The sequence below is a fragment of the Mustela nivalis genome (genome assembly GCF_964662115.1).
Source record: "Mustela nivalis genome assembly, chromosome: X".
Taxonomy (NCBI): Eukaryota; Metazoa; Chordata; class Mammalia; order Carnivora; family Mustelidae; genus Mustela; species Mustela nivalis.
The window spans coordinates 102,060,216-102,085,676 of record NC_139040.1 but is presented as its reverse complement, the minus strand read 5'-3'; the positions used below and the strand labels follow the sequence as shown (position 1 = coordinate 102,085,676).

The 25,461-nt window shown below is 34.7% G+C and overlaps 1 protein-coding gene across 1 annotated transcript in view; it reads left to right on the top strand.

Annotated features, from left to right (window-relative positions):
* Nucleotides 1-25,461, top strand: part of CFAP47 (cilia and flagella associated protein 47) — a 525,406-nt gene that overhangs the window by 477,335 nt on the left and 22,610 nt on the right. Inside the window, exons 61-62 of the mRNA XM_082717915.1 lie at nt 1,209-1,380; nt 4,653-4,814. Of these exons, the coding sequence (XP_082574041.1) occupies nt 1,209-1,380; nt 4,653-4,814 (334 nt within the window). The remainder of the gene's footprint in view (nt 1-1,208; nt 1,381-4,652; nt 4,815-25,461) is intronic.

The following is a 25,461-nucleotide window of genomic DNA, read 5'->3' as shown; positions in this document are numbered from 1 at the left end:
ATTAACCACTCTAAAATTCTTAAATGCTCTTTCTTTGTATGGATTATGGCTTCCTATGGACCATTTCCATATCTCATTCCCAGAACAAATAGACACATTATATGTAGACACATTGATTTTGCTATAGCAAAGACAGGTTATTGATAGGTACAATGATTGCCGATTTTGCCAACAGGATAAAAATCAGCAATTCAGGAGATCAGAAATACACTTTCACATGTGGAAAAAGAAAAAAAAGGGAACTTGTAAAGGTGTGGGTCGACCAGTTGTTTTACATGAATAAGGTTTGCTGGATAATCATTAAATGTGACTTGGGCTTGTTACAGCCATGCTGTTTTTTAGAGTTCTACAGCATACATTATAATCACCTACTTCTTAAAGGTGGTCTGTTTTCTGTTTGGATTGCTTTAAGAAAGGTGGCTATCAGTTCTGTGAATCCAAGGATCACGTTTACTGTTATACAGTAGAGACAAACTTTAGAAATTACCTCAGCTGTGGACCAGGTCAAGTTATGGTTTCCTGATATCTTTTCTATGATCCATATGCAACAAATTCTCAATTTGGCATTTGGGCTCCTTACATGTATGTGGAGAGTTAGATGTTTGTGCTTCTCTTGTACATGCCAGAACCCTGCTATAACTTTCCTCTGGCAACCTACTGGTTAAGAAAGTATAGTTAACTAGGTTGTCTCTAAAACCCTAGACTAAAACATGAAGAACTCTCTCTTTTATTAAAATATACCAGACCTTGAAAATTGTGCTCAAATTAATTGGGATGCTGTTTTAATATTATTTAAACATAATTCAAATCTTTCTTTATAAATTACAAGTCTATAAACTTTTAATATATTTATAAAAGACTAAAGACTAGGCTGTTTTATTTATATTTTATGGTAAATATGTAATGTTAATTTCCATCTGGCTATTTCTTGCTTCATAAATCTGAATTTTAAAGATTTAAGGTAGTGGGAGTTGTCTTCTGCATTTATTTTTTTATTCATTCACTTGTCTATTTACCTTTTAACAAAAGCATAACTGAGTACTATTATATACATAGTAATGCACTAGGTATTATGAACACAAAGGTATATGACATAAACCCTCTCCTTCCCTTTAAATACCTGTGCATGATTAGTGTTGACACATAATTGATTCTCAGTCTATATATGTTTAGTTAAGTTGAAATCATTTCAATCTTTATTTTCATAGATATGCCTGTGAAACGTGAATTTGAATATGAAATTCAATTTGAATCCGAAGTTATGAAGTCTAGCTTAGAATCCTGTGTAGCTTTATACATCATGAAAAAGTCTTATCATGTCGAAACTGAAACGATAACATTGTTCTTCAATGTGGTATTTGCACCAAAGAAACCATTGAGGTAAATCTCTTTTCTTTAAATAATATTACTTTTTGAAACTCCATATTATTACTCTATTAAACAAAATAATGTTGATTTTTCTTTCCATCTTTTATGTTTGGATTGTATTACTTTGTGATGCTGTTGAAGTCAATATTTTGGGCTACATTATCTCTAGCTATCAAACTCTGAAAAGTGTTCTGATGAGAAAAAATAGTCAAAATGATTAGAAATCTAAGATATCCTTCACAAATTGTGACCTCCCAGAGATCATTAGGGTATAATACTCACAAAATAGCAGAGCACTTTGTAAAATTTTTAAAAATATTACTGACTTGGTGCTGTGCATTAAGAACGTGATGTTTCCTTTTTTTTTTTTTTAACTAATTTATTTATTTGAGAGAGCAAGTCAGGACAGGGGTTGGGCAGAGAGACAGAATCCTCAAGCAGACTTGCCACTGAGCACAGAGTCTGGTGCGGGGCTCAATCTTGTGATCCTTAAGATCATGACCTGAACCAAAATCACTAGTCGGACACTTGTATTGAGCCACTCAGATACCCCAACATCATGTTTCTTGATACTACTTCAGAGAACCAGTTCAAATGATAAAAAATGCCTCAGCTGTGGTCTACTTCGTAGTTGCTGTCATTTCCATTTTACCACCAAAGCTCTATAATTTGCACATCCTTTGGTCAGGTTTAAGATCATACTGGAATCTGTGAGAATAGTGATTGAATGTCTTCTGTGAAACCTCATCCAGTGTGTTTATATTTACTTCTCAGGCAACTGGTACTTAGCACATAAAAATGCTGTATGATAGGTCACATCTGAAATAGGGCTTTCTTTATGTCTTAATACAGAGATACTGATCAGTACCACAATACACACAAAGTACAAAATACAGCCTCGCAATGAAAAGACAGCTGAAGTATTACCTGTTCTTATAATCTTTTCTATAGTTTAACTAGGTATTTGATGTAGCCATGTGCCCTGACTATATAGTTCAATAACTAAAAGATGCCAGGGTCATCTTCAGGAAACAGTAGCAAGAAGGTAGAATACTGTAAACATTTATCTTCTCTTCCGTTTTGATAGCTTTTTGTGTTTGTTTCATAGTACTTATTTTTTCACATTTAGGTTAGGGTTATGTTGATTTAGTGATATGGAAATTACGAGCAACAACCAGAAGGGGAGAATGTTATCATTCGTGAATATGAACACAACCAGTATGAATTTATACCCCTTCAACATTTTGTGGATTTAGAGCTTCTTGGTGAATGTTTGCAAAACTGATTTAGGATAACTTGTATGCATGATTCATAAATTTTTGTGAGTGCTATGTGATATTCTGATCTAGTTTAATAATTCTGTTTTGTGTATATATGTATATATTCATTTACATTTGTCATTCCTTCTTCCTTATTTATTTGGGATGGTTCGCTGGAAGACATGCAGTTAAATGAGAAAAACCAAAATGAACCCAATAGCTCTAAATTATGAAAAAGAACAAGAAAATAATTATACCTAAACCAAGCTTTACCTAGATAAGTAAAATAAGTATTAAATTCAGTTATTTTCTTCCTGTTTGGCTAAGTAAAAAAAAAAAAAAAAAGCCAAAATTTTTGTTTTGATGAAAAGAAAATATAACATTATTTCACAACAGTTAATACAAGGTGATTTTTCACATTCTTCCTTTCACAGAATAGTGCATATAATAATAAAAAAAATAATGATCAGGGCCCTAACTGATGGTTTTTACAAAAACAAACAAGATTATTTCTACAGGTCTTGACCTTTTCTTTCAGTAAAAATCAAGAGTCTAATACAAAAATTTGACAGATTAATAGTTAGTAGTATGGTCATGAATCAGCCTAATGATTCTAATTTAACACAGGTCTAAACATTTTTTAATAAATAAATGATTAATATCATTTGTCTTAGGGTTTCTTAAGAAATAATAATTATCTTAGCTCAACTTTCTCCTGGAACTCTTGACCTGCTGTACTTTCTGAAAGTTTTATGTAAAAGGATTGGGATTTCTTTTTCCAATCTGACATACAATATTGCAGTTACACCATTACATGTTTGCATTGTTTCCACCCTAAGCAAGCAAACAAACAAGTAATCATTCCTCAGTTTCACCTACTGCCCTATGTTTCCACTCTCCTTCATAGCCAAATGCTTAGAAAGACGATCTCGACTCACTTTATTAATTCAGCTGCCACTTAATTATAAGTTATTATGTAAAGTGTTTGTGGCCTTTTTTTTTTTTTTAAAGATTTTATTTATTTGTCAGAGAGAGAGAGGGAGAGAGCGAGCACAGGCAGACGGAATGGCAGGCAGAGGCAGAGGGAGAAGCAGGCTCCCCGCCGAGCAAGGAGCCCGATGCGGGACTCAATCCCAGGATGCTGGGATCATGACCTGAGCCGAAGGCAGCTGCTTAACCAACTGAGCCACCCAGGCGTCCCTGTTTGTGGCCTTTTAATTTCAGTTAAAATTAGCAATTTTATTTTTAAAATCTTTAAGTCAATTTTATGAGCTTTGTAAGTGTCCAGGAAATATAGTTTTTTCTACATGAAATAAGAATTTAAAAAACTTTCTCACAATGTTTCCTTTTGAACAAAATTTCCATGCAGACCTATCTGTATAACACCTCTGGGTCCCTTTGCCAACCTAGCCTTGGATTCTTAAATGTTACCTACGATATTCTGTGCTGGTTACAGAAAATTTGCAGTCAATTCTTCATATTTTACTGGTTCTTAGTAAATAACTAGGGCATAGTTAAGATGTGCTACAAAATAATTATCTCACAAGGAGATTGATAACATAATCAAAGACCTAAAATTTATTCCTAAAATGTAATTCACAGTCACCTGCTTTTTTGTTTGTTTGTTTGTTTGTTAAGAATTCAAAGTCCTCGGGGCGCCTGGATGGCTTAGATGGTTAAGCATCTGCCTTCAGCTCAGGTCATGTACTCCCAGTCCTGGGATGGAGCCCCACATGGAGCCCCTCTCTGGGCTCCCAGCCCAGCAAGGAGTCTGCTTCTCCCTCTCCCTCTTTCTTTTCCCACTGCTTGTGTTCTCTCTGTATTTCTCTCTCTCAAATGAATAAATAAAATCTTTTAAAAAACAAAAATAAATAAAAAATTAAAAAAGAATTAAAAGTCCAAGTATTTTTTACTAAAACCACAAGGTTTGCTTACATTTTCACCCTAGATATTGGTCTGCTATATTGTATTCTCTTTTTGCTTGTTTTCCTGGAGTATCCTTTGTAATCTCTTTTTCTGTTTAAGGACTCATATTACACTGAAAGTAGAGTGCATAACAGATGGGATTTGGAAGTTTCCCATAACGTTGGTTGCTACTGAGCCTGATGTGGATGATGTCATTGATATTGAAGGCATTGGTTTATTTAAGGAATCTGTTGTTGACTTCAGGCTGACAAGTCAGACGAGGTAATATATCAAGCAAAAGTATGTAACTGGTTTTGTGAATTTAACTTATGCTGAATTGAGAAAAAAATTTAAGATGGAAAATTCTGTTATGTCATCTTTCACTGTTTAAGCCAGAGAACTATTGCTTCTATGGATCTGATTAATATATTTCATAATTTTTAATTAAACATTGGAAAAATAGTCTGCAAAGTGAAGACCAAAAAAACAAGAAACAAAAGTTAATAGAAACTGAAATTTAGGATGATATTTCTATTTGTTTTTCATTTTTCTTTAAGATTTTATTTATTTATTTGAGAGAGAGAGAGAAAGAGAGCACATGAGCATGGGCAGAGGGAGAGAGAGAATTTCAAGCAGACTCTGCACTGAGTGTGGAGCCTGATGAGGGACTTGATCTTAGGACCCTGAGATCATGACCTGAACTGAAATCAAGAGTTGGACACTTAACTGACTCAGCCACCCAGGCACCCCTTTATTTGTTTTTCAGAGACTATTATTAATGTATATTTATAGCCCACTCTCATTAGGTTTTTTTAACCTTAATTCTAGTAAAGTGAACATACAATGTTGATTTAGTTTGGGGCATAAAGTATAGTGATCAACAATTCTGTACATTACTCAGTGCTCTTGATAATAAGTGTACTCTTGATCCCTGTCACCTATTTTATCCTTACCCCCCACCCTTCCCCTCTGGTAACCATTAGTTTGTTCTCTGTAGTTAAGAGTCCATTTCTTGGTTTGCCTCTCTCTCTTTTTTTTTTCTTTGTTTGTTTTGTTTCTTAAATTCCACATGTGAGTAAAATCATATGGTATTTGTCTTTCTCTGACTAATTTCACTTTGCATAATAGTCTCTCCCTCCCTCCATGCTATTGCAAATAGCAAAATTTCAATTTTTCTTATGGCTGAAGCGTGTGTGTGTGTGTGTGTGTGTGTGTCTGTGTGTGTACCATTTCTTCTTTATACATTTATCTATCAGTGGATACTTGGGCTGCTTCCATAATTCAGCTATTGTAAATCATGCTGCAATAAACAAACATAGGGCTACGTATATCCTTTTGGATTAGTGTTTTGTGTTCTTTGGGCAAATACCCAGGAGTGTGATTGCTGGATCATAGGGTAGCTCTGTGTTCAACTTTCTTTTTTTTAAAGATTTTATTTATTCATTTGACAGAGAGAGATCACAAGTAGACAGAGAGGCAAGCAGAGAGAGGGAGAAGCAGACTCCCCACTGAGCAGAGGGCCCGATGTGGGGCTTGATCCGAGGACCCTGAGATCATGACCTGAGCTGAAGGCAGAGGCTTTAACCCACTGAGCCACCCAGACGCCCCATGTGTTTAACTTTTTGAGGAACCTCTGTACTGCCTTCTACGGTGGCTACAGTGATTTGTATTCTCACCAACAGTGCACGAGGGTTCCTTTTCCTCCACATCCTCACCAATACCTGTTGTTTCTTGTGTTTTTGATTTTAGCCATTCTGAGAGGTGTAAGGTAATAGCTCACTGTAGTTTTTTTTTTCAAGTTTTTATTAAATTCCAGTCAACATACAGTGTATATATTAATTTCAGCTGTAAAATATAGTGATTCAGCACTTCCACATAATACCTGGTGCTCATCACAACAAGTGCCTCCTTAATCCCCATCACCTATCCTATCCTCCACCCATCTCCCCTCCAGTAACCCTTAGTTTTTTCTGTGTAGTTAGGAGTCTTTTTCCTGGTTTGCCTCTTTTTGTTTCCCCCATAAATTCCATAAAAGGGTGAGGTCATATGGTTTTTTACTTTCTCTGACTGACTCATTTCACTTAGCATAATGTTCTCTAGCTCCATCCACATCTTTGCAAATTCCAAGATTTAATTCTTTTTGATGGCTGAGTAATACCCTGTTGTATACATAGACCACCCCCCCACCCCATCTTCTTCATCCATTCTTCTGTCAGTGGACATTTGGGCTCTTTCCCTAACTTGGCTATTGTTGATAATGCTGCCATAAATATCAGGATTCATGTGTCTCTCTGAATCAGTATTTTTGTCACCTTTGTGTACATACTTAGAAGTGCAATTGCTGGATCATAGGGTAGTTCAATTTTTAACTTTTTAAAAAGATTTTATTTATTTATTTTAGAGAGAGAGAGCACGCATGCACACAGGTGGGGAGAGGGGCAGAGACAGGGGGAGAGTAAAAGAGAGAGAATCTCAAGCAGACCCTACGGTGAGTGTGGAGCCTGACATGGGGCTCCCTCTTACAACCCAGAGATCATGACCTGAGCTGAAACAGAAGTTGGATGCTTACCCAACTGAGCCACCCAAGCACCCCTTATTTTTTACTTTTTGGGGGGACCTCTATACTGTTTTCCAGAGTGACTGCACCAGTTTGCATTCCCAACAGTGAAAGAGATTTCCCTTTTCTCTGCATCCTCATCAATACCTGTTGTTTCCTGTGTTGGTAATTTTAGCCATTCTGACAGGTGTGAAGTAATATCTCATTGGAGTTTTGATCTGCATTTCCCTAAAGCTGAGCATCTTTCCATGTGTCTGTTGGCCATCTGTATGTCTTCTTTGGAGAAATATCTGTTCATAACTTTGCCCATTTTTTAATTAGATTATATGGTTTTGGGGTGTTGAATTGTATTTTTTTTATAGATTTTGGATACTAACCTTTATTAGATATGTCATTTGCAAATACCATCTCCCATTCAGTAGATTGTCTTTTAGTTTTGTTGATTGTTTCTTTCTCTATGCAGAACTTTTTATTCTGATGTAGTCCCAATAGTTTATTTTTTGCTTTTATTTCCCTTGCCTCAGGAGACATATCTAGAAAATATTTTAAAGGTCAATGGATTATTTTTCAGTAAACTTTAATGGTTTGGGGTTATGAAGTGGTTTAACTAAGCAGAGATGATCAGGTGACCTATATTGATTCTACTTTCTGTATTATTATTCTGTTCCACCATAGCTATCTTTGTTATACTTGTAATAGCATAGGCAGAATGAGCATAATACTTTTACCTATCTCACATGTACAATATATTTTCCACCTGTTTTTAAGATATAGCAAACATGTCATAAAATTTCATTATAAGTATACATTTCAATAATTTCTTTGAAAAATTGTAGAATTTGCAATCATAACCACATTCCAGGTTTAGAACTCTCCCATTTCTCCCAAAATACCCCTCAAGTCCCTTTGCATTCAACTCCTGCTCCCACCCCCAGTCTCCAGCAACCAGTGATTTGCTTTCTGTGTCTATAATTGTGCCTTTTTTTGGATATTATATATAAATAAAATCACCCAGTATGTAGTCTTTAAAAAAAAAAAACCTGTTTTTTAAACAGTATTAGGTTTATGACAGAATTTGAGAAGGTGCAGAGATTTCTCTTACACCTCCTGCCCTCACTCATGCATAGCCTTCCTGATTGTCAATTTCACCCACTAGAATGGTACATATTTTTATCTAGGGTGAACCTACATTGACCCATCAAATTCACCAAAAGTCCATAGTTTACCTTGGGATTGATTCACTCTTGGTGTTATACATTCTATGAATTTAGAAAGAACAACAATGACATGCGTGCATCTAATGATACAGAGTATTTTCCCTTCACTAAAAACTCTTCAGTGCTCTTCCTATTCATCTCTCTCTCCTACCCCTGGAAACCTAGTCTCCTAGTTTAGACTTTTTCAAATGCTATATAATTGGAATCATAGAGTATGTAGTCTTTTCATACTTGCTTCTTTACTTAGTGAAATGCATGTGAAGTTTATCCATGTCTTTTCATGACTTGATAGCTCATTTTTTTAAAGCATTGAGTAATATTCTACTGTTTGGGTATACCACAGCTTATTTACCCATTAACCTGCTAAAGGACGTCTTGGTTGCTTCCACATTTTGGTAATTGTGAACAAAGCTGCTATAAACATCTGGGTACAGGTTTTACTGTGGAAATAAGTTTTTCAGATCTTTGGGGGTAGACACCCAGGAGCATGATTGCTGGATCCTATGGCAAGGATATGTTTAGTTTTGTAAGAAATTACCTGTCTTCCTAAATGGCTGTGCCAGTTTGTACTCTCACCGATTGTGAATGACAGTTCCTCTTGCTCTATACCCTCATCAGCATATGATGCTATCAGTGTTCTGGATTTGGGCCATTTTAAAAGAAGTGTAGTGGTATATCATTGCAGTTTTAGTTTGCATTTCCCTAATGACATGGTGCATAATACACCTTTTCAAATGCTTACTTGACATGTGTATACCTTCTTTGGTGAGGTGTGTGATAAAGTCTTTGGCCCATTTTTAAGTTGGGTTGTTTGGGGTTTTTTATGTCGAGTTTTAAGAGTTCTTTACATATAATGCATAATAGTCCATTGTCAAATGTGTCTTTCACAAATACTTTCTCCCAGTCTGTAGCTTGTGTTCTAATTCTCTTGATATTGTCCATCACAGAGGAGAAGTTTTTGATGTTAATAGGATTCAACTTACCAATTTTTCTTTCATGACTTGTGTCTTTGCTCTAATATCTAATAAGGCATCACCATACTCAAGGTTATCTAAGTTTTCTTTTATGTTATCTTATACTAGCTTTATGGATTTGTGTTTTGAATTTGGGTTTATGATCTATTTTGAGTTAACTTTTGTAGTGGGTATAAAGTATGTGTCTAGATTTTTTTTTTTTTTGCATGCAGATGTCCAGTTGTTCCAGCACCACTTGTTGAAGAGAATTTCTTTGCTCCATTGTATTTCCTTTGCCCTTTGTCAAAGATCAGTTGACTATATATGTGTGTGTCTATTTCTAGACTCTGTTCTGTTCCACTGATCTGACTGTTCTTTGGCCAATACCACACTGTCTTGATTACTGTAGCTTTATAGTAAGTCTTGAAGTTGGGTAGTCTTATTCTACAACTTCCAAAGATATTTCAAATTATTAGATATTTTTGTTTAAATGGAAATATATTTAATACATTCAAAAAGCTTTTCAAGACTATGGAAATAGTTTCAACTGATTTTATCATAACCAATATTTTTTCAAATGCAGTATTAGCAAAAAAGAAAAAGTTGGAAATAAGCTCCCTAAATTGTATTTTTCAATTATACCCAGTGATGATTACCCTTTGCTAGTTATATATATATTTTAGCTCAGTAATAGTTCAGATGGTTTTTCCTTTATGTTTGAGCAATAGAAATCATCTCATTGGATTCTCTGTCTGTATCCCTTTCATTCCAATCTACTTTATACATTGCACTAAAACCAATCTTCTTAAAACAATGTTATTAACATGTGACTTCCCTTGTCAAAAGCATCTAATGCTTTCCTGTTGCTTACACAAAGCAGCATCTAAATTATGCATGCTGTTCATGGTCCTAGCTCTCTCTGACCTTTCTGATGTCTTCCTTCCGCTGTCTAAAACAGATCTCGTGCTTCAGTCTTAAGGAAAACAAAGTCACTATTCTCAGAGTGTCTTATCCATTACTTCTCACCTGTCTTCTCTTTCTGTCTGCTTCTAAAATGCCCTTCCTATCTCCTCTCCACTTGTTTCTAAATTCTACTCATTTTTCTTCTCAGCACAATATAATCTTACTTGACCATTTATGTGTATATATATATATGTCTGTACATATATATACACACATATAAATACACACACACATTTATGTATATATATATGTATGTACATATATATATACATATAAATACACACGCACAATTATGTATATTATCCATAGGCATAATATATAAAATGGGTTTTTTTTGTTTGTTTTTTGGGTTTTTTTTTTTTTTTTTCAATTTCTCCTGTGTCTTTTGTATTTGCAGTACTAGGCTTTGTTCAGAATTAATTCCTATTAGGTATCTAGTAATGAATCAAACTTCGGAAGATCATTTAGAATTACTCATTTTATTCATTCAACAAAATTTCCAAAGATCAATATTCCAGTTAGGCCAGTATAATACAGGTGTTGTCTTAGAAAAATTACTGTTGTATGTAAGAGAACAAACTGACAGTCTACCTTAATATCAAAATATAAACCCAATATGAAATTCATAGTATGGTCATTTATTTTGGAGGGCTATAATATTCCTAATGTGCTTTTCTCCTGCAAATGCTTGAATCAAAGTTAGCATTCAATAAATATTAAGTTAATTGTAAAATCAACTGAAAGGACCCAAGCTTATTCCTGCAGGCAAATTCAAAGAACATAGAGCTTTATAATTATTGCATATAATTAGGGAATAAGCATATGGAAAGGTGATGTTTTATTCCAATTATATTTTACTCTATAGAAAGTGAGATCCCAGGGCACCTGGGTGGCTCAGTGGGTTAAAGCCTCTGCCTTCAGCTCAGGTCATGATCCCAAGGTCCTGGGATCAAGCCCCGCATTGGACTCAGCTTGGCTGGGACCCTGCTTCCCCTCTCTCTCTCTCTGCCTGCCTCTCTGCCTACTTGTGATCTCTGTCTGTCAAATAAACAAAAATATTTTTAAAAAAAGAAAAAAAAGAAAGGAAGGAAGGAAGGAAGTGAGATCCCCAAGGGACCATGTTTTATTCATTTCTGTAAACTTACTACCTAGGTGCACAATAAATTATTTCCATCAATAGGTATTTTAAACTGAATCTTTAAGGTTAAGTTGTCATTTGCAATGCAGATTAGGGAAGGGAGTGAAGGAGTTCCAGGAGGAGGATATTATATGTACAGAGTTCTAGAGGGATGAGACCGTGGTTCTATTGAAAGAACTGAAAGTGGTTAGAATGGCTGGAGTTAAGAGTAGCATGGGTAGACTGGGAGCAGGTAACATAGAACTGGCATCCATTCAGAAGTACTTAACTAGAGAACCATAGGGCTCCTGGATTCTATTATTCTATTCATCAACATGCCTGAGAGAAAGAGCAAAATAATGTGGTGACCATTTCTAATTCATTAATAGTTATTGCACATCTCCCTTGTTCTATTCATCTGTGCTCATAAGTCTGTTGTGTGGTCAACAATTAGAGTAAATATTTGATTATCTTCTTTATCTCTCACTCTTCAAGAACATGAGATTCTAGAGCACAAAAATCACCATTTAGTAAGTATTTGATACATTGTAGGGCTTCAGTAAATATTGTTTAGTGAGTAAAAGACTAAATTCATGAAATTAGAATAAAGAGAAAGATCTTGAGAATTTACCTAGTCAGTTATTCAGAAATCACAAAAGTTAGAAGAAAAAGTATTAAATAGCTATATATGGATTGTATCTTATTGTGTCATTATTTTAATTTTCTGTTCCATATAGAGTTTTGATGTCTATATTAGTACTTACTGATAAATATATATATATATCATATTTCTATATAATATCTTATTTTCCTTAATTGAAAATTAACATGGCCATTTAAAACACTTTGTGAATGCATGTGACATCAAGATGTTGCAAATCTTGATAGCACAATTCACAAGTGATCAACTTTAAAATATATGCTTTTGGGTGAAGAGCTTAAAAAAAATTTATCTGAAAGAAATGTAACTTGCTAATGGAAGTTTCATAGACATGCAGAGCCGTAATGTTCCTTCAAAATGTAGTCATTGAGATTAGTTAAGAGGAAAAAAAAGGAAGGGGGAGGGATCATGATGTGAAATTTTCAGATCTTGGGCCAAAAAATATCCTTTACCTGTTTCATAACAATCCAAAGATATTACTGTTTCTCTACATTAAAGAAAGGAATATAAATATTACTTTATGTTAAAGCAGCAGTTTTGTTAATAGTTTAAAATGTACTTTGAATAGATTTATAGTATATGTGGCAAATAAGACCTTATATCACAAGATGATAATGAATAATATTTAGAGGTGATTTAATCAGTAAATTACACAATTTTTGTGGTCATAGAGCTAAACTCATTTGGGTCAGGAAATGAGTAAAGCAATTATATTTTTCAATTCTTCCAAAAAATTATCAAGCTAAGTAATTCAGTGTTTATGAATAAAGAATAAAGATCTGTTTCTTCACAGCATGCAGTAAGGAATTGCTAAGGGTCTTATATGTATAGTAGTGCAAAATGGCCAATTCTTTTTTTTTTTCCCAAGAGAATTTAAAGATTTTATTTATTTATTTATTTGATAGAGAGAGATCACAAGTAGATGGAGAGGCAGGCAGAGAGAGAGAGAGAGAGAGAGAGAGAGATGGAAGCAGGCTCCCTGTTGAGCAAAGAGCCCGATGCGAGACTCGATCCCAGGACCCCGAGATCATGACCCGAGCCAAAGGCAGCGACTTAACCCACTGAGCCACCCAGGCGCCCCAAAATGACCAATTCTTAAGAGCAGCCCCTGCACTACAGGAAAGGACAATGGACTGTAGTCTGTGCCAGGAAATTCATGACAAGTAGTATAGTAACTTACTTATGAACAGGTACCCCATAAATATTAATTGAAGGAGGGGCACCTGGATGGCTCAGTTGGTTAAGGGTCTGACTCTGGATTTCAGCTCAGGTCATGATCTCTGGGTCCTGGGATCAAGCCCCATGTTGGACTCCATGCTCAGCAGGGAGTCTGCCTCAGGATTCTCTCTATCCCACTGTCCCTCTCCCCACTTTCACATACTCTCTCTCTCTCTCTCTCTCTCAAATAAATAAATCTTTAAAAAGGGGGGTGAAGCCTTAGTTTTAAAAAAAGTGAAAAAAGGGGGGGTGCCTGGGTGGCTCAGTGGGTTAAAACCTCTGCCTTCAGCTCAGGTCATGATCCCAAGGTCCTGGAATCAAGCCCCACATCGGGCTCTCTGCTCAGCAGGGAGCCTACTTCCTCCTCTCTCTCTGCCTGCTTCTCTGCCTACTTGTGATCTCCGTCTGCCAAATAAATAAATAAAATCTTTAATAAATAAATAAATAATTAAATAATATTAACTGAAGGAATAAGATTAAGAAGGAAAATTATTAGAAACAATATTCATATCTTCAGCTGCATAGTATAACCATACAGAACATATAGAGAACAAGCAAAATATTTTCTTTACTGTGAGGAGGCAGAAATTTGTTGTAATACCATTGAGGTTTGGTGGGAATAGACAATATCAAACCATACATTTTTTTAATAGGACTTCATTTTTAGAGCCATATTTTTAAGTATACAGAAAACTTGCACATAAAGTATGGGGAGTTCCTGTATACCCCCTTCCCAAACCCCAACACAGTTTACCCTCTTAATAACACCTTGCATCAATGTGTCATATTTGTTACAAGTGACAAACCCATATGATATGCTATTATTAACTAAAGACCATAGTTTAATTTTCGTGTTATATAGTTATGTGGATTTTGACAAATGTATGTTCAGCATACAGTATCATACAAAATAATCTTCACTGCCATAAAATCCCCCCATCTTTCACCTTTTTATCCCTCCCTACTTTCTGAGTCCTTGGCAGCCACTGATCTTTTTATTGACTCTATAGTTTTATCTTTTCCAGAGTATCATGTGGCTGGGATCATACATTACATAGCTTTCTCAGACTGGCTTCTTTCACTACCAATATGCATTGAAGGTTGGTCTGTATCTTTTTGTAGCTTCCTACCTCATTTCTTTTTATAGCTGAATAATGAACATCTTGGTAGATTCTAGTTTTGGGGAAATATGAAAAAATTGCTTGAACGTTTGCTTAGGGTTTTGCATGGATATATGTTTTCAAATCATTTGGATAAACACCTAGTATTATAGATGCTGGATTGTATAGTAAGCATATGGTTAGGTATGTAAGAAACTGCCAAATTATCCTCTAAAGTGGCTGTAGCATTTTGCATCCCCAGCAGCAGTGAATGAGATCTCCTGTTGTTCTACATCTTCACCAGCATTTGGCGATGTTAGGTTTTTTGGATTGTAGCCATTCTAATAGTGGCATCTTATTGTTTTAATTTGTAGTTTCCTAATGTTAATGATGATGAGCATGTTATACACTTATTTGGAATTTGTATATTTTTGTTGATGAGTAGTTTATTAAGATCTTTTACCTGTATTTTAATTGGATTTTTGGTTTTGTTCTTGTTGAGCTTGGATAGTCATTTGTAAATTTTGGATATAAATCCTTTACAGGTACTTGTTCTGAAAAAAATATTCTCTCCATCTGTAGTTTGTGTTTTCATGCACTTAACAGTGCCTTTCACAGAGAAAAATTTTTTAATCTTAATAAAGTCTAACTAATCAATTTTTCTTTCATGGATTATGCTTTTGGTGTTATATCTGAAAACTCATTACCAAATGCAAAGTTGCTTTTATTTTTTGTATGTTCTCTTCTAGATATCTTATAGTTTTGCCATTTATATTTAACCCTATCATCACATTGACTTAATTTTTCTGAAAGGTGTAAGGTTTGAATGTAGGTTCTTGATTGATGGATTGATTAATTTCATATTGGTTTCCAGCCTGTACAGCACCATTTGTTGAACGACTTCTTTCTCCATTAAATTACCTTTACTCCTTTGTCAAAGAACAGTTGCCTGTATTTATGCACACCTGGGTTATCTACTATCTGGGTTATCTACTCTGTTCCATTGATGTATGTGTGAATTTTTTCACCTACACTATACCACTTTTATAGTAAGATCTGAAATCAGGTAATGTGCATCCTACAACTTTCTTTTTCATTACTGTGTTAACTATTTTAGTTTTTTTACTTTTTCATATATACTTTAGAGTCAGCTTGTACATGTCTCAAAATAACTTTCTTATATTTTTATTGAGATTGAATTAAATCTACAGATAAAGTTTAGAGGAATTGATATCATAATAATATTGAGAGTTCTTACTCATGAACATGGAATATCTCTCCATTTATTTAGTTCTTTTGTTTCTTTATCAGAATATTATAGTTTTCCTCATATAGATATTATTAGATTTTTATCTGTTGTGTGTTCAATTTCAAATTCCAGTTGTTCGTTGCTGGTACATAGGAAAGTGGTTAATTTTTGTAATTTTGTATCCTGCAACTTTGCTATTATTGCTTAGTAGATCCAGGCAGTTTTTTGGTCAGTTCTTTAGAATTTGTTACATAGGTAATTATGTCACCTACAACCAAGGACAGTTTTTATTTCTTTCTTTCTGATCTGCATACCTTTTATGTCCTTTTCATGCTTTACTATACTCTCGAGGACTTTTGGTATGAAGTTGCATAGGAGTGGTGAGAGGGAACATCCTCTTCTTGTTTTCAGTGTTAGGGAGGAGATCCCTAGTTTTTCATCATTAAGTTTGATTTTAGCTCTAGGCTTTTATATATATATATTTTAAATATTTATTTATTTGACAGATAAAGACACAGTAAAAGAGGGAACACAAGAAGGGGGAGTGGGAGAGGAGAAACAGGCTTTCCACTAAGCAGGGAGCCCAGTACAGGGCTCAATCCCAGGACGCTGGGATCGTGACTTGAGCCAAAGGTAGATGCTTAACCATCTGAGCCATCCAATTGCCCCTTTATAGATGTTTTTTAATAAAATTGAAGAAGGTCACTTTTATTCCTAGTTTGCTGAGAGTTTTTATCATGAATGGGTACTAGATTTTGCTAATGCTTTGTATCTGTTAAAATAGTCATTTGATTTATCTTCTTAGACTATTGATGTGATAAATTAAATTAATTGATTTTCAAGCATTAAGGCAGCATTGCATACCTGGAATAAATCCCACTTGGTTATGGTGTATAATTCTTTTTATATGTTGCTGTATTTGATTTGCTGATATTTTGTTGAAGAATTTTGCATCTGTGTTTATCAGAGATATTGGTCTTTAATTTTAGTGTCTTACGAAGTATGTATCCTGCTTTGGTATTAAGATAATGCTAGCCTCCTAAATGAATTAGGAAATATTTCCTTCGCTTCTATTTTTAGAAGAGATTGTAGAGAGTTGATGTTACTTCTTATTCAAATAGTTCATAGAATTTTCCAGTAAGAAGCATGTTTTTTTTTCCCCAGAAGAAGTATCTAAGACAAATGCAAAGACATACACATACACACGCACATATATACATATCTGGTATATATTCCCCTGTGAAAATCTAGAAACATAAATGTTGAGACATCATGTTGAACTTTGGATTGAGGTTTAAAGAAAAGAGAATGGAAAGAAGATTATAGGTCATATAGAAGGATAGTGACCATGGAAGATAACTTTCTTATGCTGATGATAAAAATGGCAAAGAAGCAAGATAAAGTCAACTACTATCCATTTATCTTCTTTTGGTATCTTTGATAAGAATTTTTAAGTAACCTGTCTTACTTATTGGTCTACTATCCAAAGGGATAATATGCTCTGCAATTAGTTTTAACTTTATGGGGATAGCTCTTTAATATTTTAGCGATCATGGGTATGAGAAATTATTATAATCATAAGGAAGGGAAATCTGGACATTTTGAGGTATAATTCTATGGTGCAGCTTCTTAGAGAAGCAAGGATAACATATCCATTCTGACTTTTGGATTGTAAGAACATCACTAAAAGTCTCTAGGGTATTTGGAAGTATGAGAAAAACAGGATGTGGAGATCTCCTAAACTCTCTCTCCAAGGCTTTAGAAAATAAAAGATAACAAATAAACTTACCCTATGGGAACTTAAGAGAAACAAGGTCCTTATCTGAAAAAATAGTTTAATCACTCAAACCAATAATAGGACCTATTACTTTCAGTCATTCATTCCTTTATTTTTATTATTCATTTATTCAGTGGATATGTTTATCACACAAACATTTAGACAAATATAAAAGCGTATCTGTTGTGACAAGAATGAAGGGTGTTCCAAATCCATATAATGAGGAAATTTGACTAAGTGATGTAGAGGAGGGAATCTTCCCTGGGGAAAGATTTGAAGGTTTATAGGAGGTAAGAAGGTGAGGGGGAAAGGAAGAACATTGGAGGCATTAAAATAAAAAATATGGGCAAAGATTCTTTATTGCAAGAGAGCTAGATATGAACAGGTGACCAAGGAATACAGGAGTGGATGAGAAAACAGGTATAAGAGGGTTTCGAGGATAGGGAGATGCTGGAGAGGTCCTTTGGAGCCAGACAATACAAGGCAGTTTAGATAGAATGGCCACAAAATTCACCGTGCAAACTAGAAGGAAAGACTCAATTAATAATTAGGCTTGGCAACAAAGTGAGCTGGGGCAGATGTGAGCAAACCAGCACTTACAGTCAGAGTTCTTATTGGCCATGGTAAGAAGTTTGTTCTTGATCCAAAGAATAATGGAAAGTCATTAAAGTATTACAGTCATAGAAGCTATGTATTTGGAAAAAGAATACCTTAACTGAAATGTATATAAAGGATAAATATGAATGGAGGTAGACCATTTAGTTAGTTGGCTATTGCTGTTGTCTAGGCAATAAGGGATTGGTTGCATATTTTGGAGAAGTTGAAAGGGGATGTGTATAGATTAGGGAGGCTTCATAGAGATACAATCTGTGAATTTAGTAATGGATTTAGAGATCAAGATGTTACATCTTGTTAGAGATCATTCAGTCATGAGCCCTAGGACTACCTATTAGGTAAAAGGCATCTTAGTATTGGATGGACATTGGGCTATATGACCTGTGATTTTGGAGTGATGGTAAAAGGTACATTGTTTTTAATTTGTCTCCAAACGTTTATTGCTAATATATAGAAGTACAATTGATACAATGTGTTTATCTCATGTCCTCTGAATTTGCTGAAAGGTGTTTGTTCTACAAGCTCTGTTTTTTGATTCCTTGGCATTTTCTTTTCTTTCTTAAATATTTAATTTATTTATTTGTCAGAGAAAGAGCACAAGCAGGGGGAGAAGCAGTCTCAGAACCTGATGTGGGACTCAATCCCGGGACCCTGGGATCATGACCAGGCAGAGGCCTAACCCATTAAGCCACCCAGGCATCCCATCCTTGGCATTTTCTATATAGACATCGTGTGTTTTATAAATAGGGGCAGTTACATTTCTTCATTTCCAGTCAGTAAGACTCTATTTCATTTTATGCTTTCTTTCACTGGCTAGGACTTCCAGTGCTATACTGAATGAGAATGATGAGTGGACGTTGCTGCCTTTTTTCCAAACTTAAATGGAAAGCATCCAGTCATTTGTCATTACATATGATATAAGCTGTGGGATTTTTACAGAGAATTCTCGTCAAGTTCAGAAAGTTGTTTCCCCTCTGCTGTAGTTTCCTAGAGCTGCTGTAACAAATTATCACAGTCTTGGTGGCTTTAAACATTAGAAATTTATTCTGTCACATCTCTGGAGATTAGAAGTCCAAAATCAAGGTGTTGGCAGGACTCTATGCCCTAGGAGAGAATTGGATCCATCTCTTTTTCTTTGCTTGTGGGGCTTGACTGTAAACCTTGAGCTTCTTTCGTTTGCAGACACATCAGTCCAATTCTGCTGCCATGTCACATGGCATCCTCTTTGTGTGTCTTTCTCTGCGTCTCTTCTCATAATGATATCTGTCATATTGGATTCGAGCCCACCCTAACTCAGAATGTCCCCATCTTGACTTGATTACATATGCAATGACCCTACTTTCAATTAAGGTCATATTGACAGGCACTGGGGGTTAAGACTTCAACATGCATCTTGTGGAAGACACGTCCTAATTTCCCTACTCTGATTTTCTAAGAGCCTTTATCAAGAATGGTTGTTGAATTTTGTCAAATGATTTTTCTGCACCAATTGATATTACATTGCCATCTTTCTTCTTTGGCTTGTTGATGTGGTGGATTACATTGATCAAATTTCATACTGAACTAAATTTACATTGCTGGAATAAGACCAACTTGGTATCTATTTCTTTTTATGCATTGCTGGGTTAAATTTGCTATGATTTGGTCATGATTTTTGTGCCTAAGTTTATGAGAAATATTGGATTATAGTTTATTTATAAATTATTATGATTATTTTCATTACTTTTATTATGATTAGTGTGGTGTCTCTGTCTCATTTTACTAAATGGGTAATGTCGTACTCAAAAAAATGAGTTTCAGAAATGTTCCTTCCTCTCCTATTTTTTGTGAGATACTATTTACAAGTTGGCTGTAATTCTCCTTTAAATAATTGGTAAAATTATCCAGTGAGATCATGTGGGCCTGGAAATTTCTCTTTCACAAGTTTTTTAAAATTACTGATTTAATTGCTTTTATAGCTGTATATGTATTTGTGTTATTTATTTCTCATTGTGAGTTTTAGTGGCTTGTGCTCCTTAATTATTTGTTCCTTTTCTTCTAAATTGCCAGATATTTGTGTAGTTATTCATACTATTCCTTTGTTTTTCTTTTGATATCTGTAGTGCCTATGTGATGGCCCCTCTTCTACTTCTTAGACGGTCATTTGCAGCATCTCTTTTATCATGAGTTCTGCTAACAGTTTGTCCGTTTTATTGACCTTTTTAAAAGAATCAGCTTTTTGTTTCATTGATTTCCTGATTTGATTTTACTTGATTTCTGCTCTTGTTTTTGTTTTCTTTCTTTTACTTGCTGTGAGTTTACTTTGATCTTTTTTTTTTAATTGTGGTTAGAGCATTCAAGATCTGTTCTATTAGCAACTTTTAAGTATATGTTACGATATTCTTTACTATAGTCACAACATTACATTAGATCCTCAGAACTCACTCATCTTTTAACTGGAAGTTGTACCCTTTGACCAACATCTTCCATTTTTCCTCTGTCTGCCAGCTCCTCACAACCAGCATTCTACTCTCTGTTTCCAAGTTCAGCTTTTTTAGATTTCACATGTAAGTGAGATCATACAGTATTTGTCTTTCTCTAACTTAATTTAGAATAATGCCCTCAGGGTATATCCATGTTGTTGAAAATGGCAGGATTTCTTCTTTTCTTTATCCATTCATCTGTCAGTAGATACTTAGTTATATCCATGTATTAGATTTTGCGAGTAATGCTACAGTGAAGATGGGAATACAAATATCTCTTCTAGTAGTCATTTCATCTATTTATGTTATATATCCAGAAGTAAAATTGCTGGATTATATAATAGTTCTTTTTTTAATTTTTTGAGACACCTTTATACTGTTTTCCGTAATGGATACAATAATTTACATTCCCACCAACAGTGTTCAAAGGTTCCCTATCTCCACATCCTCACCAACACTTGCTGTCTCTTGTCTTTTTGTCAAGACTGACAAGTGCAAGGTGATATCTCATTGCCTTTTTGACTTGCTTTTTCCTCATCTTAGTAATCATCATGTTTTCATGTATGTGCTTGCCATTTGTATGTCTTCATTGGAAAAATGCCTATTCTGGTTCTCTGCCCATATTTTAACTAGATTTTTTGTTTGCTATTGAGTCATATGTGTTCCTTATATATTTTGGTGATTAAACCTTTAAAGATAGGTGGTTTGCAAATATTTTCTCCAGTTCCACAAGTTGCCTATTCATTTTGTTGATTGTTTATTTTGCTGTGCATTTTCTAGTTTGCATTAGCCCCACTTCCTTGTTTTTGTGTTCTTTGCTTGTGCTTTTGGTGTCATATTGAAAAAATCTTTCCCAGGACAGATGTCAAGGAGCTTTATCTCCATATTTTCTTTCAGGAGTTTTATAGTTTCAGGTCTTAAATTAAGTCTCTAATCCATTTTTAAAAATTTTTTCATGAATGGTATAAGTGTCCAGTTTTATTCTTTTACATATAATTTATCCAGTTTTCCCAGAATCATTTATTTAAGAGACTGTCTTCTTTCCTCATGGAGTATTCTTGGTTCATTCATCAAATGTTAGTTGACGACATATGTGAGTTTATTTCTGGGCTCTCAATCCTGTTCTGTTGTGGTATATGTCTGTCTTTATGCCAGGGCCATACTGTTTTAATTACTATAACTTTGTAATATTGCTTGAAATCAAAAAGTGTTATTCTTCCAGTTTGTTCTACTCAAGATTGCTTTGTCTATTCAAGGTCTCTTGTGGTTCCATATAAATTTTAGGATTCACTTTTTTCTACTCCTATGAGAAATGCCATTGGGATTTTGATACAGAGTTTGCATGGACTCTATAGATGGCTTTGGTTATATGGATATTTTAACACTATTAATTCCTCTGACGCCTGAACACAGTATCCCTATTTGTTTGTCTCTAGTTTTTTTCATCAAAATCTTAGAGTTTTCAGTGTACAAATTTTAACTTCCCTAGGTTAAATTTTCACTAAGTATTTTATTCGTTAAGATGCTATTGTAAAATGGACCGTTTTCTTTACCTATTTTTCAGATAGTTTGTTGTTGGTATATGGAAATGGAACTGATTTTTGTATGTTGGTTTTGTGTCCTATAACCTTAAAATTTTGTTTATTGGTTCTAACAGTTTTTTGGTGTAGTTCTTGGTATTTTCTATATGTAAGATCATATCATCTGTAAGAAAAGATACAATTTTACTTCTTCTTTTCTGATTTGGATGCCTTTTATTTCTTTGTCTTGTCTGTTCACTCTGGCATGGACTTTCAGTACTGTGTTGAGTAGAAGCAGTGAGAATTGGTACATTTGTCTTGTTCTTGATCTTAGAGGAAAGGCTATCAACCTTTCCTCATTGAGTATGATATTGGCTGTGGGCTTGTCATATATGGTCTTTATTATGTTGAGGTATGTTCCTTCTAAATCTGATTTGTTGAGAGTTTTTTCCTGAAAGGACGTTGAATTTTTCAAATGCTTTTTTGTATTTGTCTAAATGATAATATAAATTTTATCTTCCACACTGCTAGTGTGATAGGTCATATTTATTAATTTGTTTATTTGAACCATCTTTGCACCGTAGAGATAAATCCCACTTGATTGTGGCATATAAAACTTCTAATATACTGTTGAACTCAGTTTGCTAATCTTTTGTTGAGAATTTTTGTACCTATATTTATCAAGGATATTTTCTTGCCTTATAGTGTATTTATCTGGCTTTGCCGTCAGAGTAATGCTGATCTCATAAAATAAGTTGGGAGATATTCCTTTCTCTTCAATATTTTGCAAGAATTTAAGAAAGATTGCTATTAGTTCTTTTTAAAATACTTGAGAGAAACCAGTGAAACCACCTGGTCCTGGGCTTTGCTTTGTTGGCAGGGTTTTAGCCATTGATTCAGTCTCCTTACTTGCGTTGCTGTCCGCATTTCAAGTAGCAGCCCTTCTGCAGTCTTTGCTGAGTGGTTTCAGGAAAGAAATGCCTCTTTCAGTCCTACTTGGGATTCTGAGTCTTTCTCAGTACTTCTCTGTCTGTGGCTGCTCCACACCTCTTACTCTAATCTTGTGATTGAATTCTGCTCATCTTGTCAAGCCACTCTGAGAGCTGACAGCCTCCTTTTAGCTTTTCCTAGGGCAGTGCTGAATGGTTGACTTTCTGGTTTCCTGTAGAAGCACAGTAGTGGGGAGCACACACAGGGAAATAGCCATGGGGTGTGAGACTGTGTGGGCATGAGGCACCCAGAGTGCTAGGGATGCTTGTGGGCTAGCTGGGACATCTGCAGGTGAAGTGTCCCCATTGGCTTTTATGTGGACTTCTTGACAGAATCTGTGACATAGTAGGATCCATGTCCCTTTAATGTCCTCTGAGAGTCCTGTGTTCAGTTCTTCTAGCTGCTCCTTTCTCTGACAAGGGCAATCCTCAGGTAGGAAGCTGTTTCCTTGCCTGTAGCCATGACCATAGTAAGCAAGTCAGTCACCAGGATATGGAACTGCATTCTCAAAATGGCTGCCCTAGGTTTTAGACTGCACCAGAGTTTCGTTCAAAATTTCTACCTGGATCCTGAAGCTCCTGTAAAGGTACTTTTGTCTGTGGATGGACACCAAATTATTATTGCTATGGAATATAGGAGCAAGGGAGAACTTACTCAGTCATCTGGCTTACGTTGCTCCTATTTTGATCATTTTTTAGTTTCTTGAAGTGTGACCTTAGATTATTGATTTGAGATCTTCCTTTGTTCTATTTCAAGCATTTATTGTGATAAATTTCCCTCTAGGTACTGCTTTAACTGCATTTTACAGATTTTAGAGTTGTATTTTCATATTTATTCAGTTCTAAATATTTTTTATTTCCTTTGGACTTCCCCTTTTATTTAGAAAAGTAGTGTTTAATTTACAAATATTTTAGAAGATTACTATTCTCTTTCTATTATTGATTTATGGTTTGATTCTATTATGGTCAGAGAACATACTCTGATTTAAATCAGTTTTATATTTATTGAAAAGAATGAACATTTTTCTTTTGTTGAATGGAGTGTTCTGTAAATATCCATTACAGCTTATAGGTTGATCATATTGTTCAGTTCTTTGTTTCATTGATGATTCTTTGCTCCATAGTTCTAAACATTGATGAGGGGGCAGTGCTGAAATCTCTAGACATTATTGTAGATTTATCTATTTGGTCTTTTTTTTTTTAGATTCTTTTTTTTTTTTTTAGATTCTTATTTATTTATTTGAGAGAGAGAGAAGGGGGAGAAACAGAAGGAGAGAGACAAGCAGACTCTGTGCTGAGTGCAGATCCCATGACCCTGAAATCATGACCAGAGGCAAAATCAAGAGTCAGATGCTCAACACACTGAAGTACTCAAGCATCCCGTTATCTATTTGTTTTTTAAACTCACTTTTGATATATACATTTTAAAAGTTCTGATATTTAGTGCATGCAAATACAGGATTTTTGGTATATTTACTCTTTATCATGATATATCTCTCTTTGGTAAGTGTATTGCTTTGAAGTCTATTTTATCTGATATTCATATAGTCACTACTACTTTACTCCTGCTTTTTAATATAAACATCTGCATGGTGTAATGTTTTTTATCCTTTTATTTTTAATCTACCTAAATCGTTAATTTGAAGCGTATTCCTTGTAGATAGCACATAGTTTGATCATTTGTTTTCAATTCATTTTGCCAATCTCTTCTCTTCCATTGGTGTGAGTTTACATTACTAATATCTAAAGTAGCAATGAATATACTAGGTTTATTTCTGCCATTTTATTGTTTATTCTGTTTGTTTATTTTATTTCTTATGTTTGGTAATCTCAACTGTTTTTAGAATCCATTGTCATTTACCTACAGCTTTTTAAAAAATGTGTCCTTTCATAATTTGTTTTTAGTAATTAATGTCAATATTACCATATACATGTACAACAAATCAGAGTCTGTTAGACATTTTGCTACCTCAAGATAAATCAATAAACTTCACTTCTGTTGGTTCCTTTACCCTTCTCACTTTTTACATGTAAAAGATATTTAAAAATATCTTTAATATTTTCACTACATATATTGAGTACCATGTCTGATAATGGTGTGATTTTTGCTTCAATTTGTAAAATATAATTATAATAATTCATGAAGGGCACCCAGGTGGATCAGTAGGTTAAGCATCTGCCTTCAGCTCTGGTCATGATCTCAAGAGTCCTGGGATTTAGACCTGTGTTCAGCTCCCTGCTCAGCAGGGAGTCTGCTTCTCTCTTCCCCACTGCCCCTCCCTCCACTCATTTTCTCTCTCTCTCTCTCTCAAATACATAAATAAAATATAAAAAAAAAAAACCTCATGAGGATAGTCTATTATACTTACCCCTGTTTTTACCCATTCCGTTGTCTTTCTTTCCCCCTGAAGTACAAGCGTCCTTCGATTTTCACTTCTTTTTGTTGAGAGAACTTCTTTAGCTGTTCTATAAGGTTAGCTCTGCTAGTGACATAGTCTCTTAGCTTTCCTTAATTTCATGTTGCCTTTATT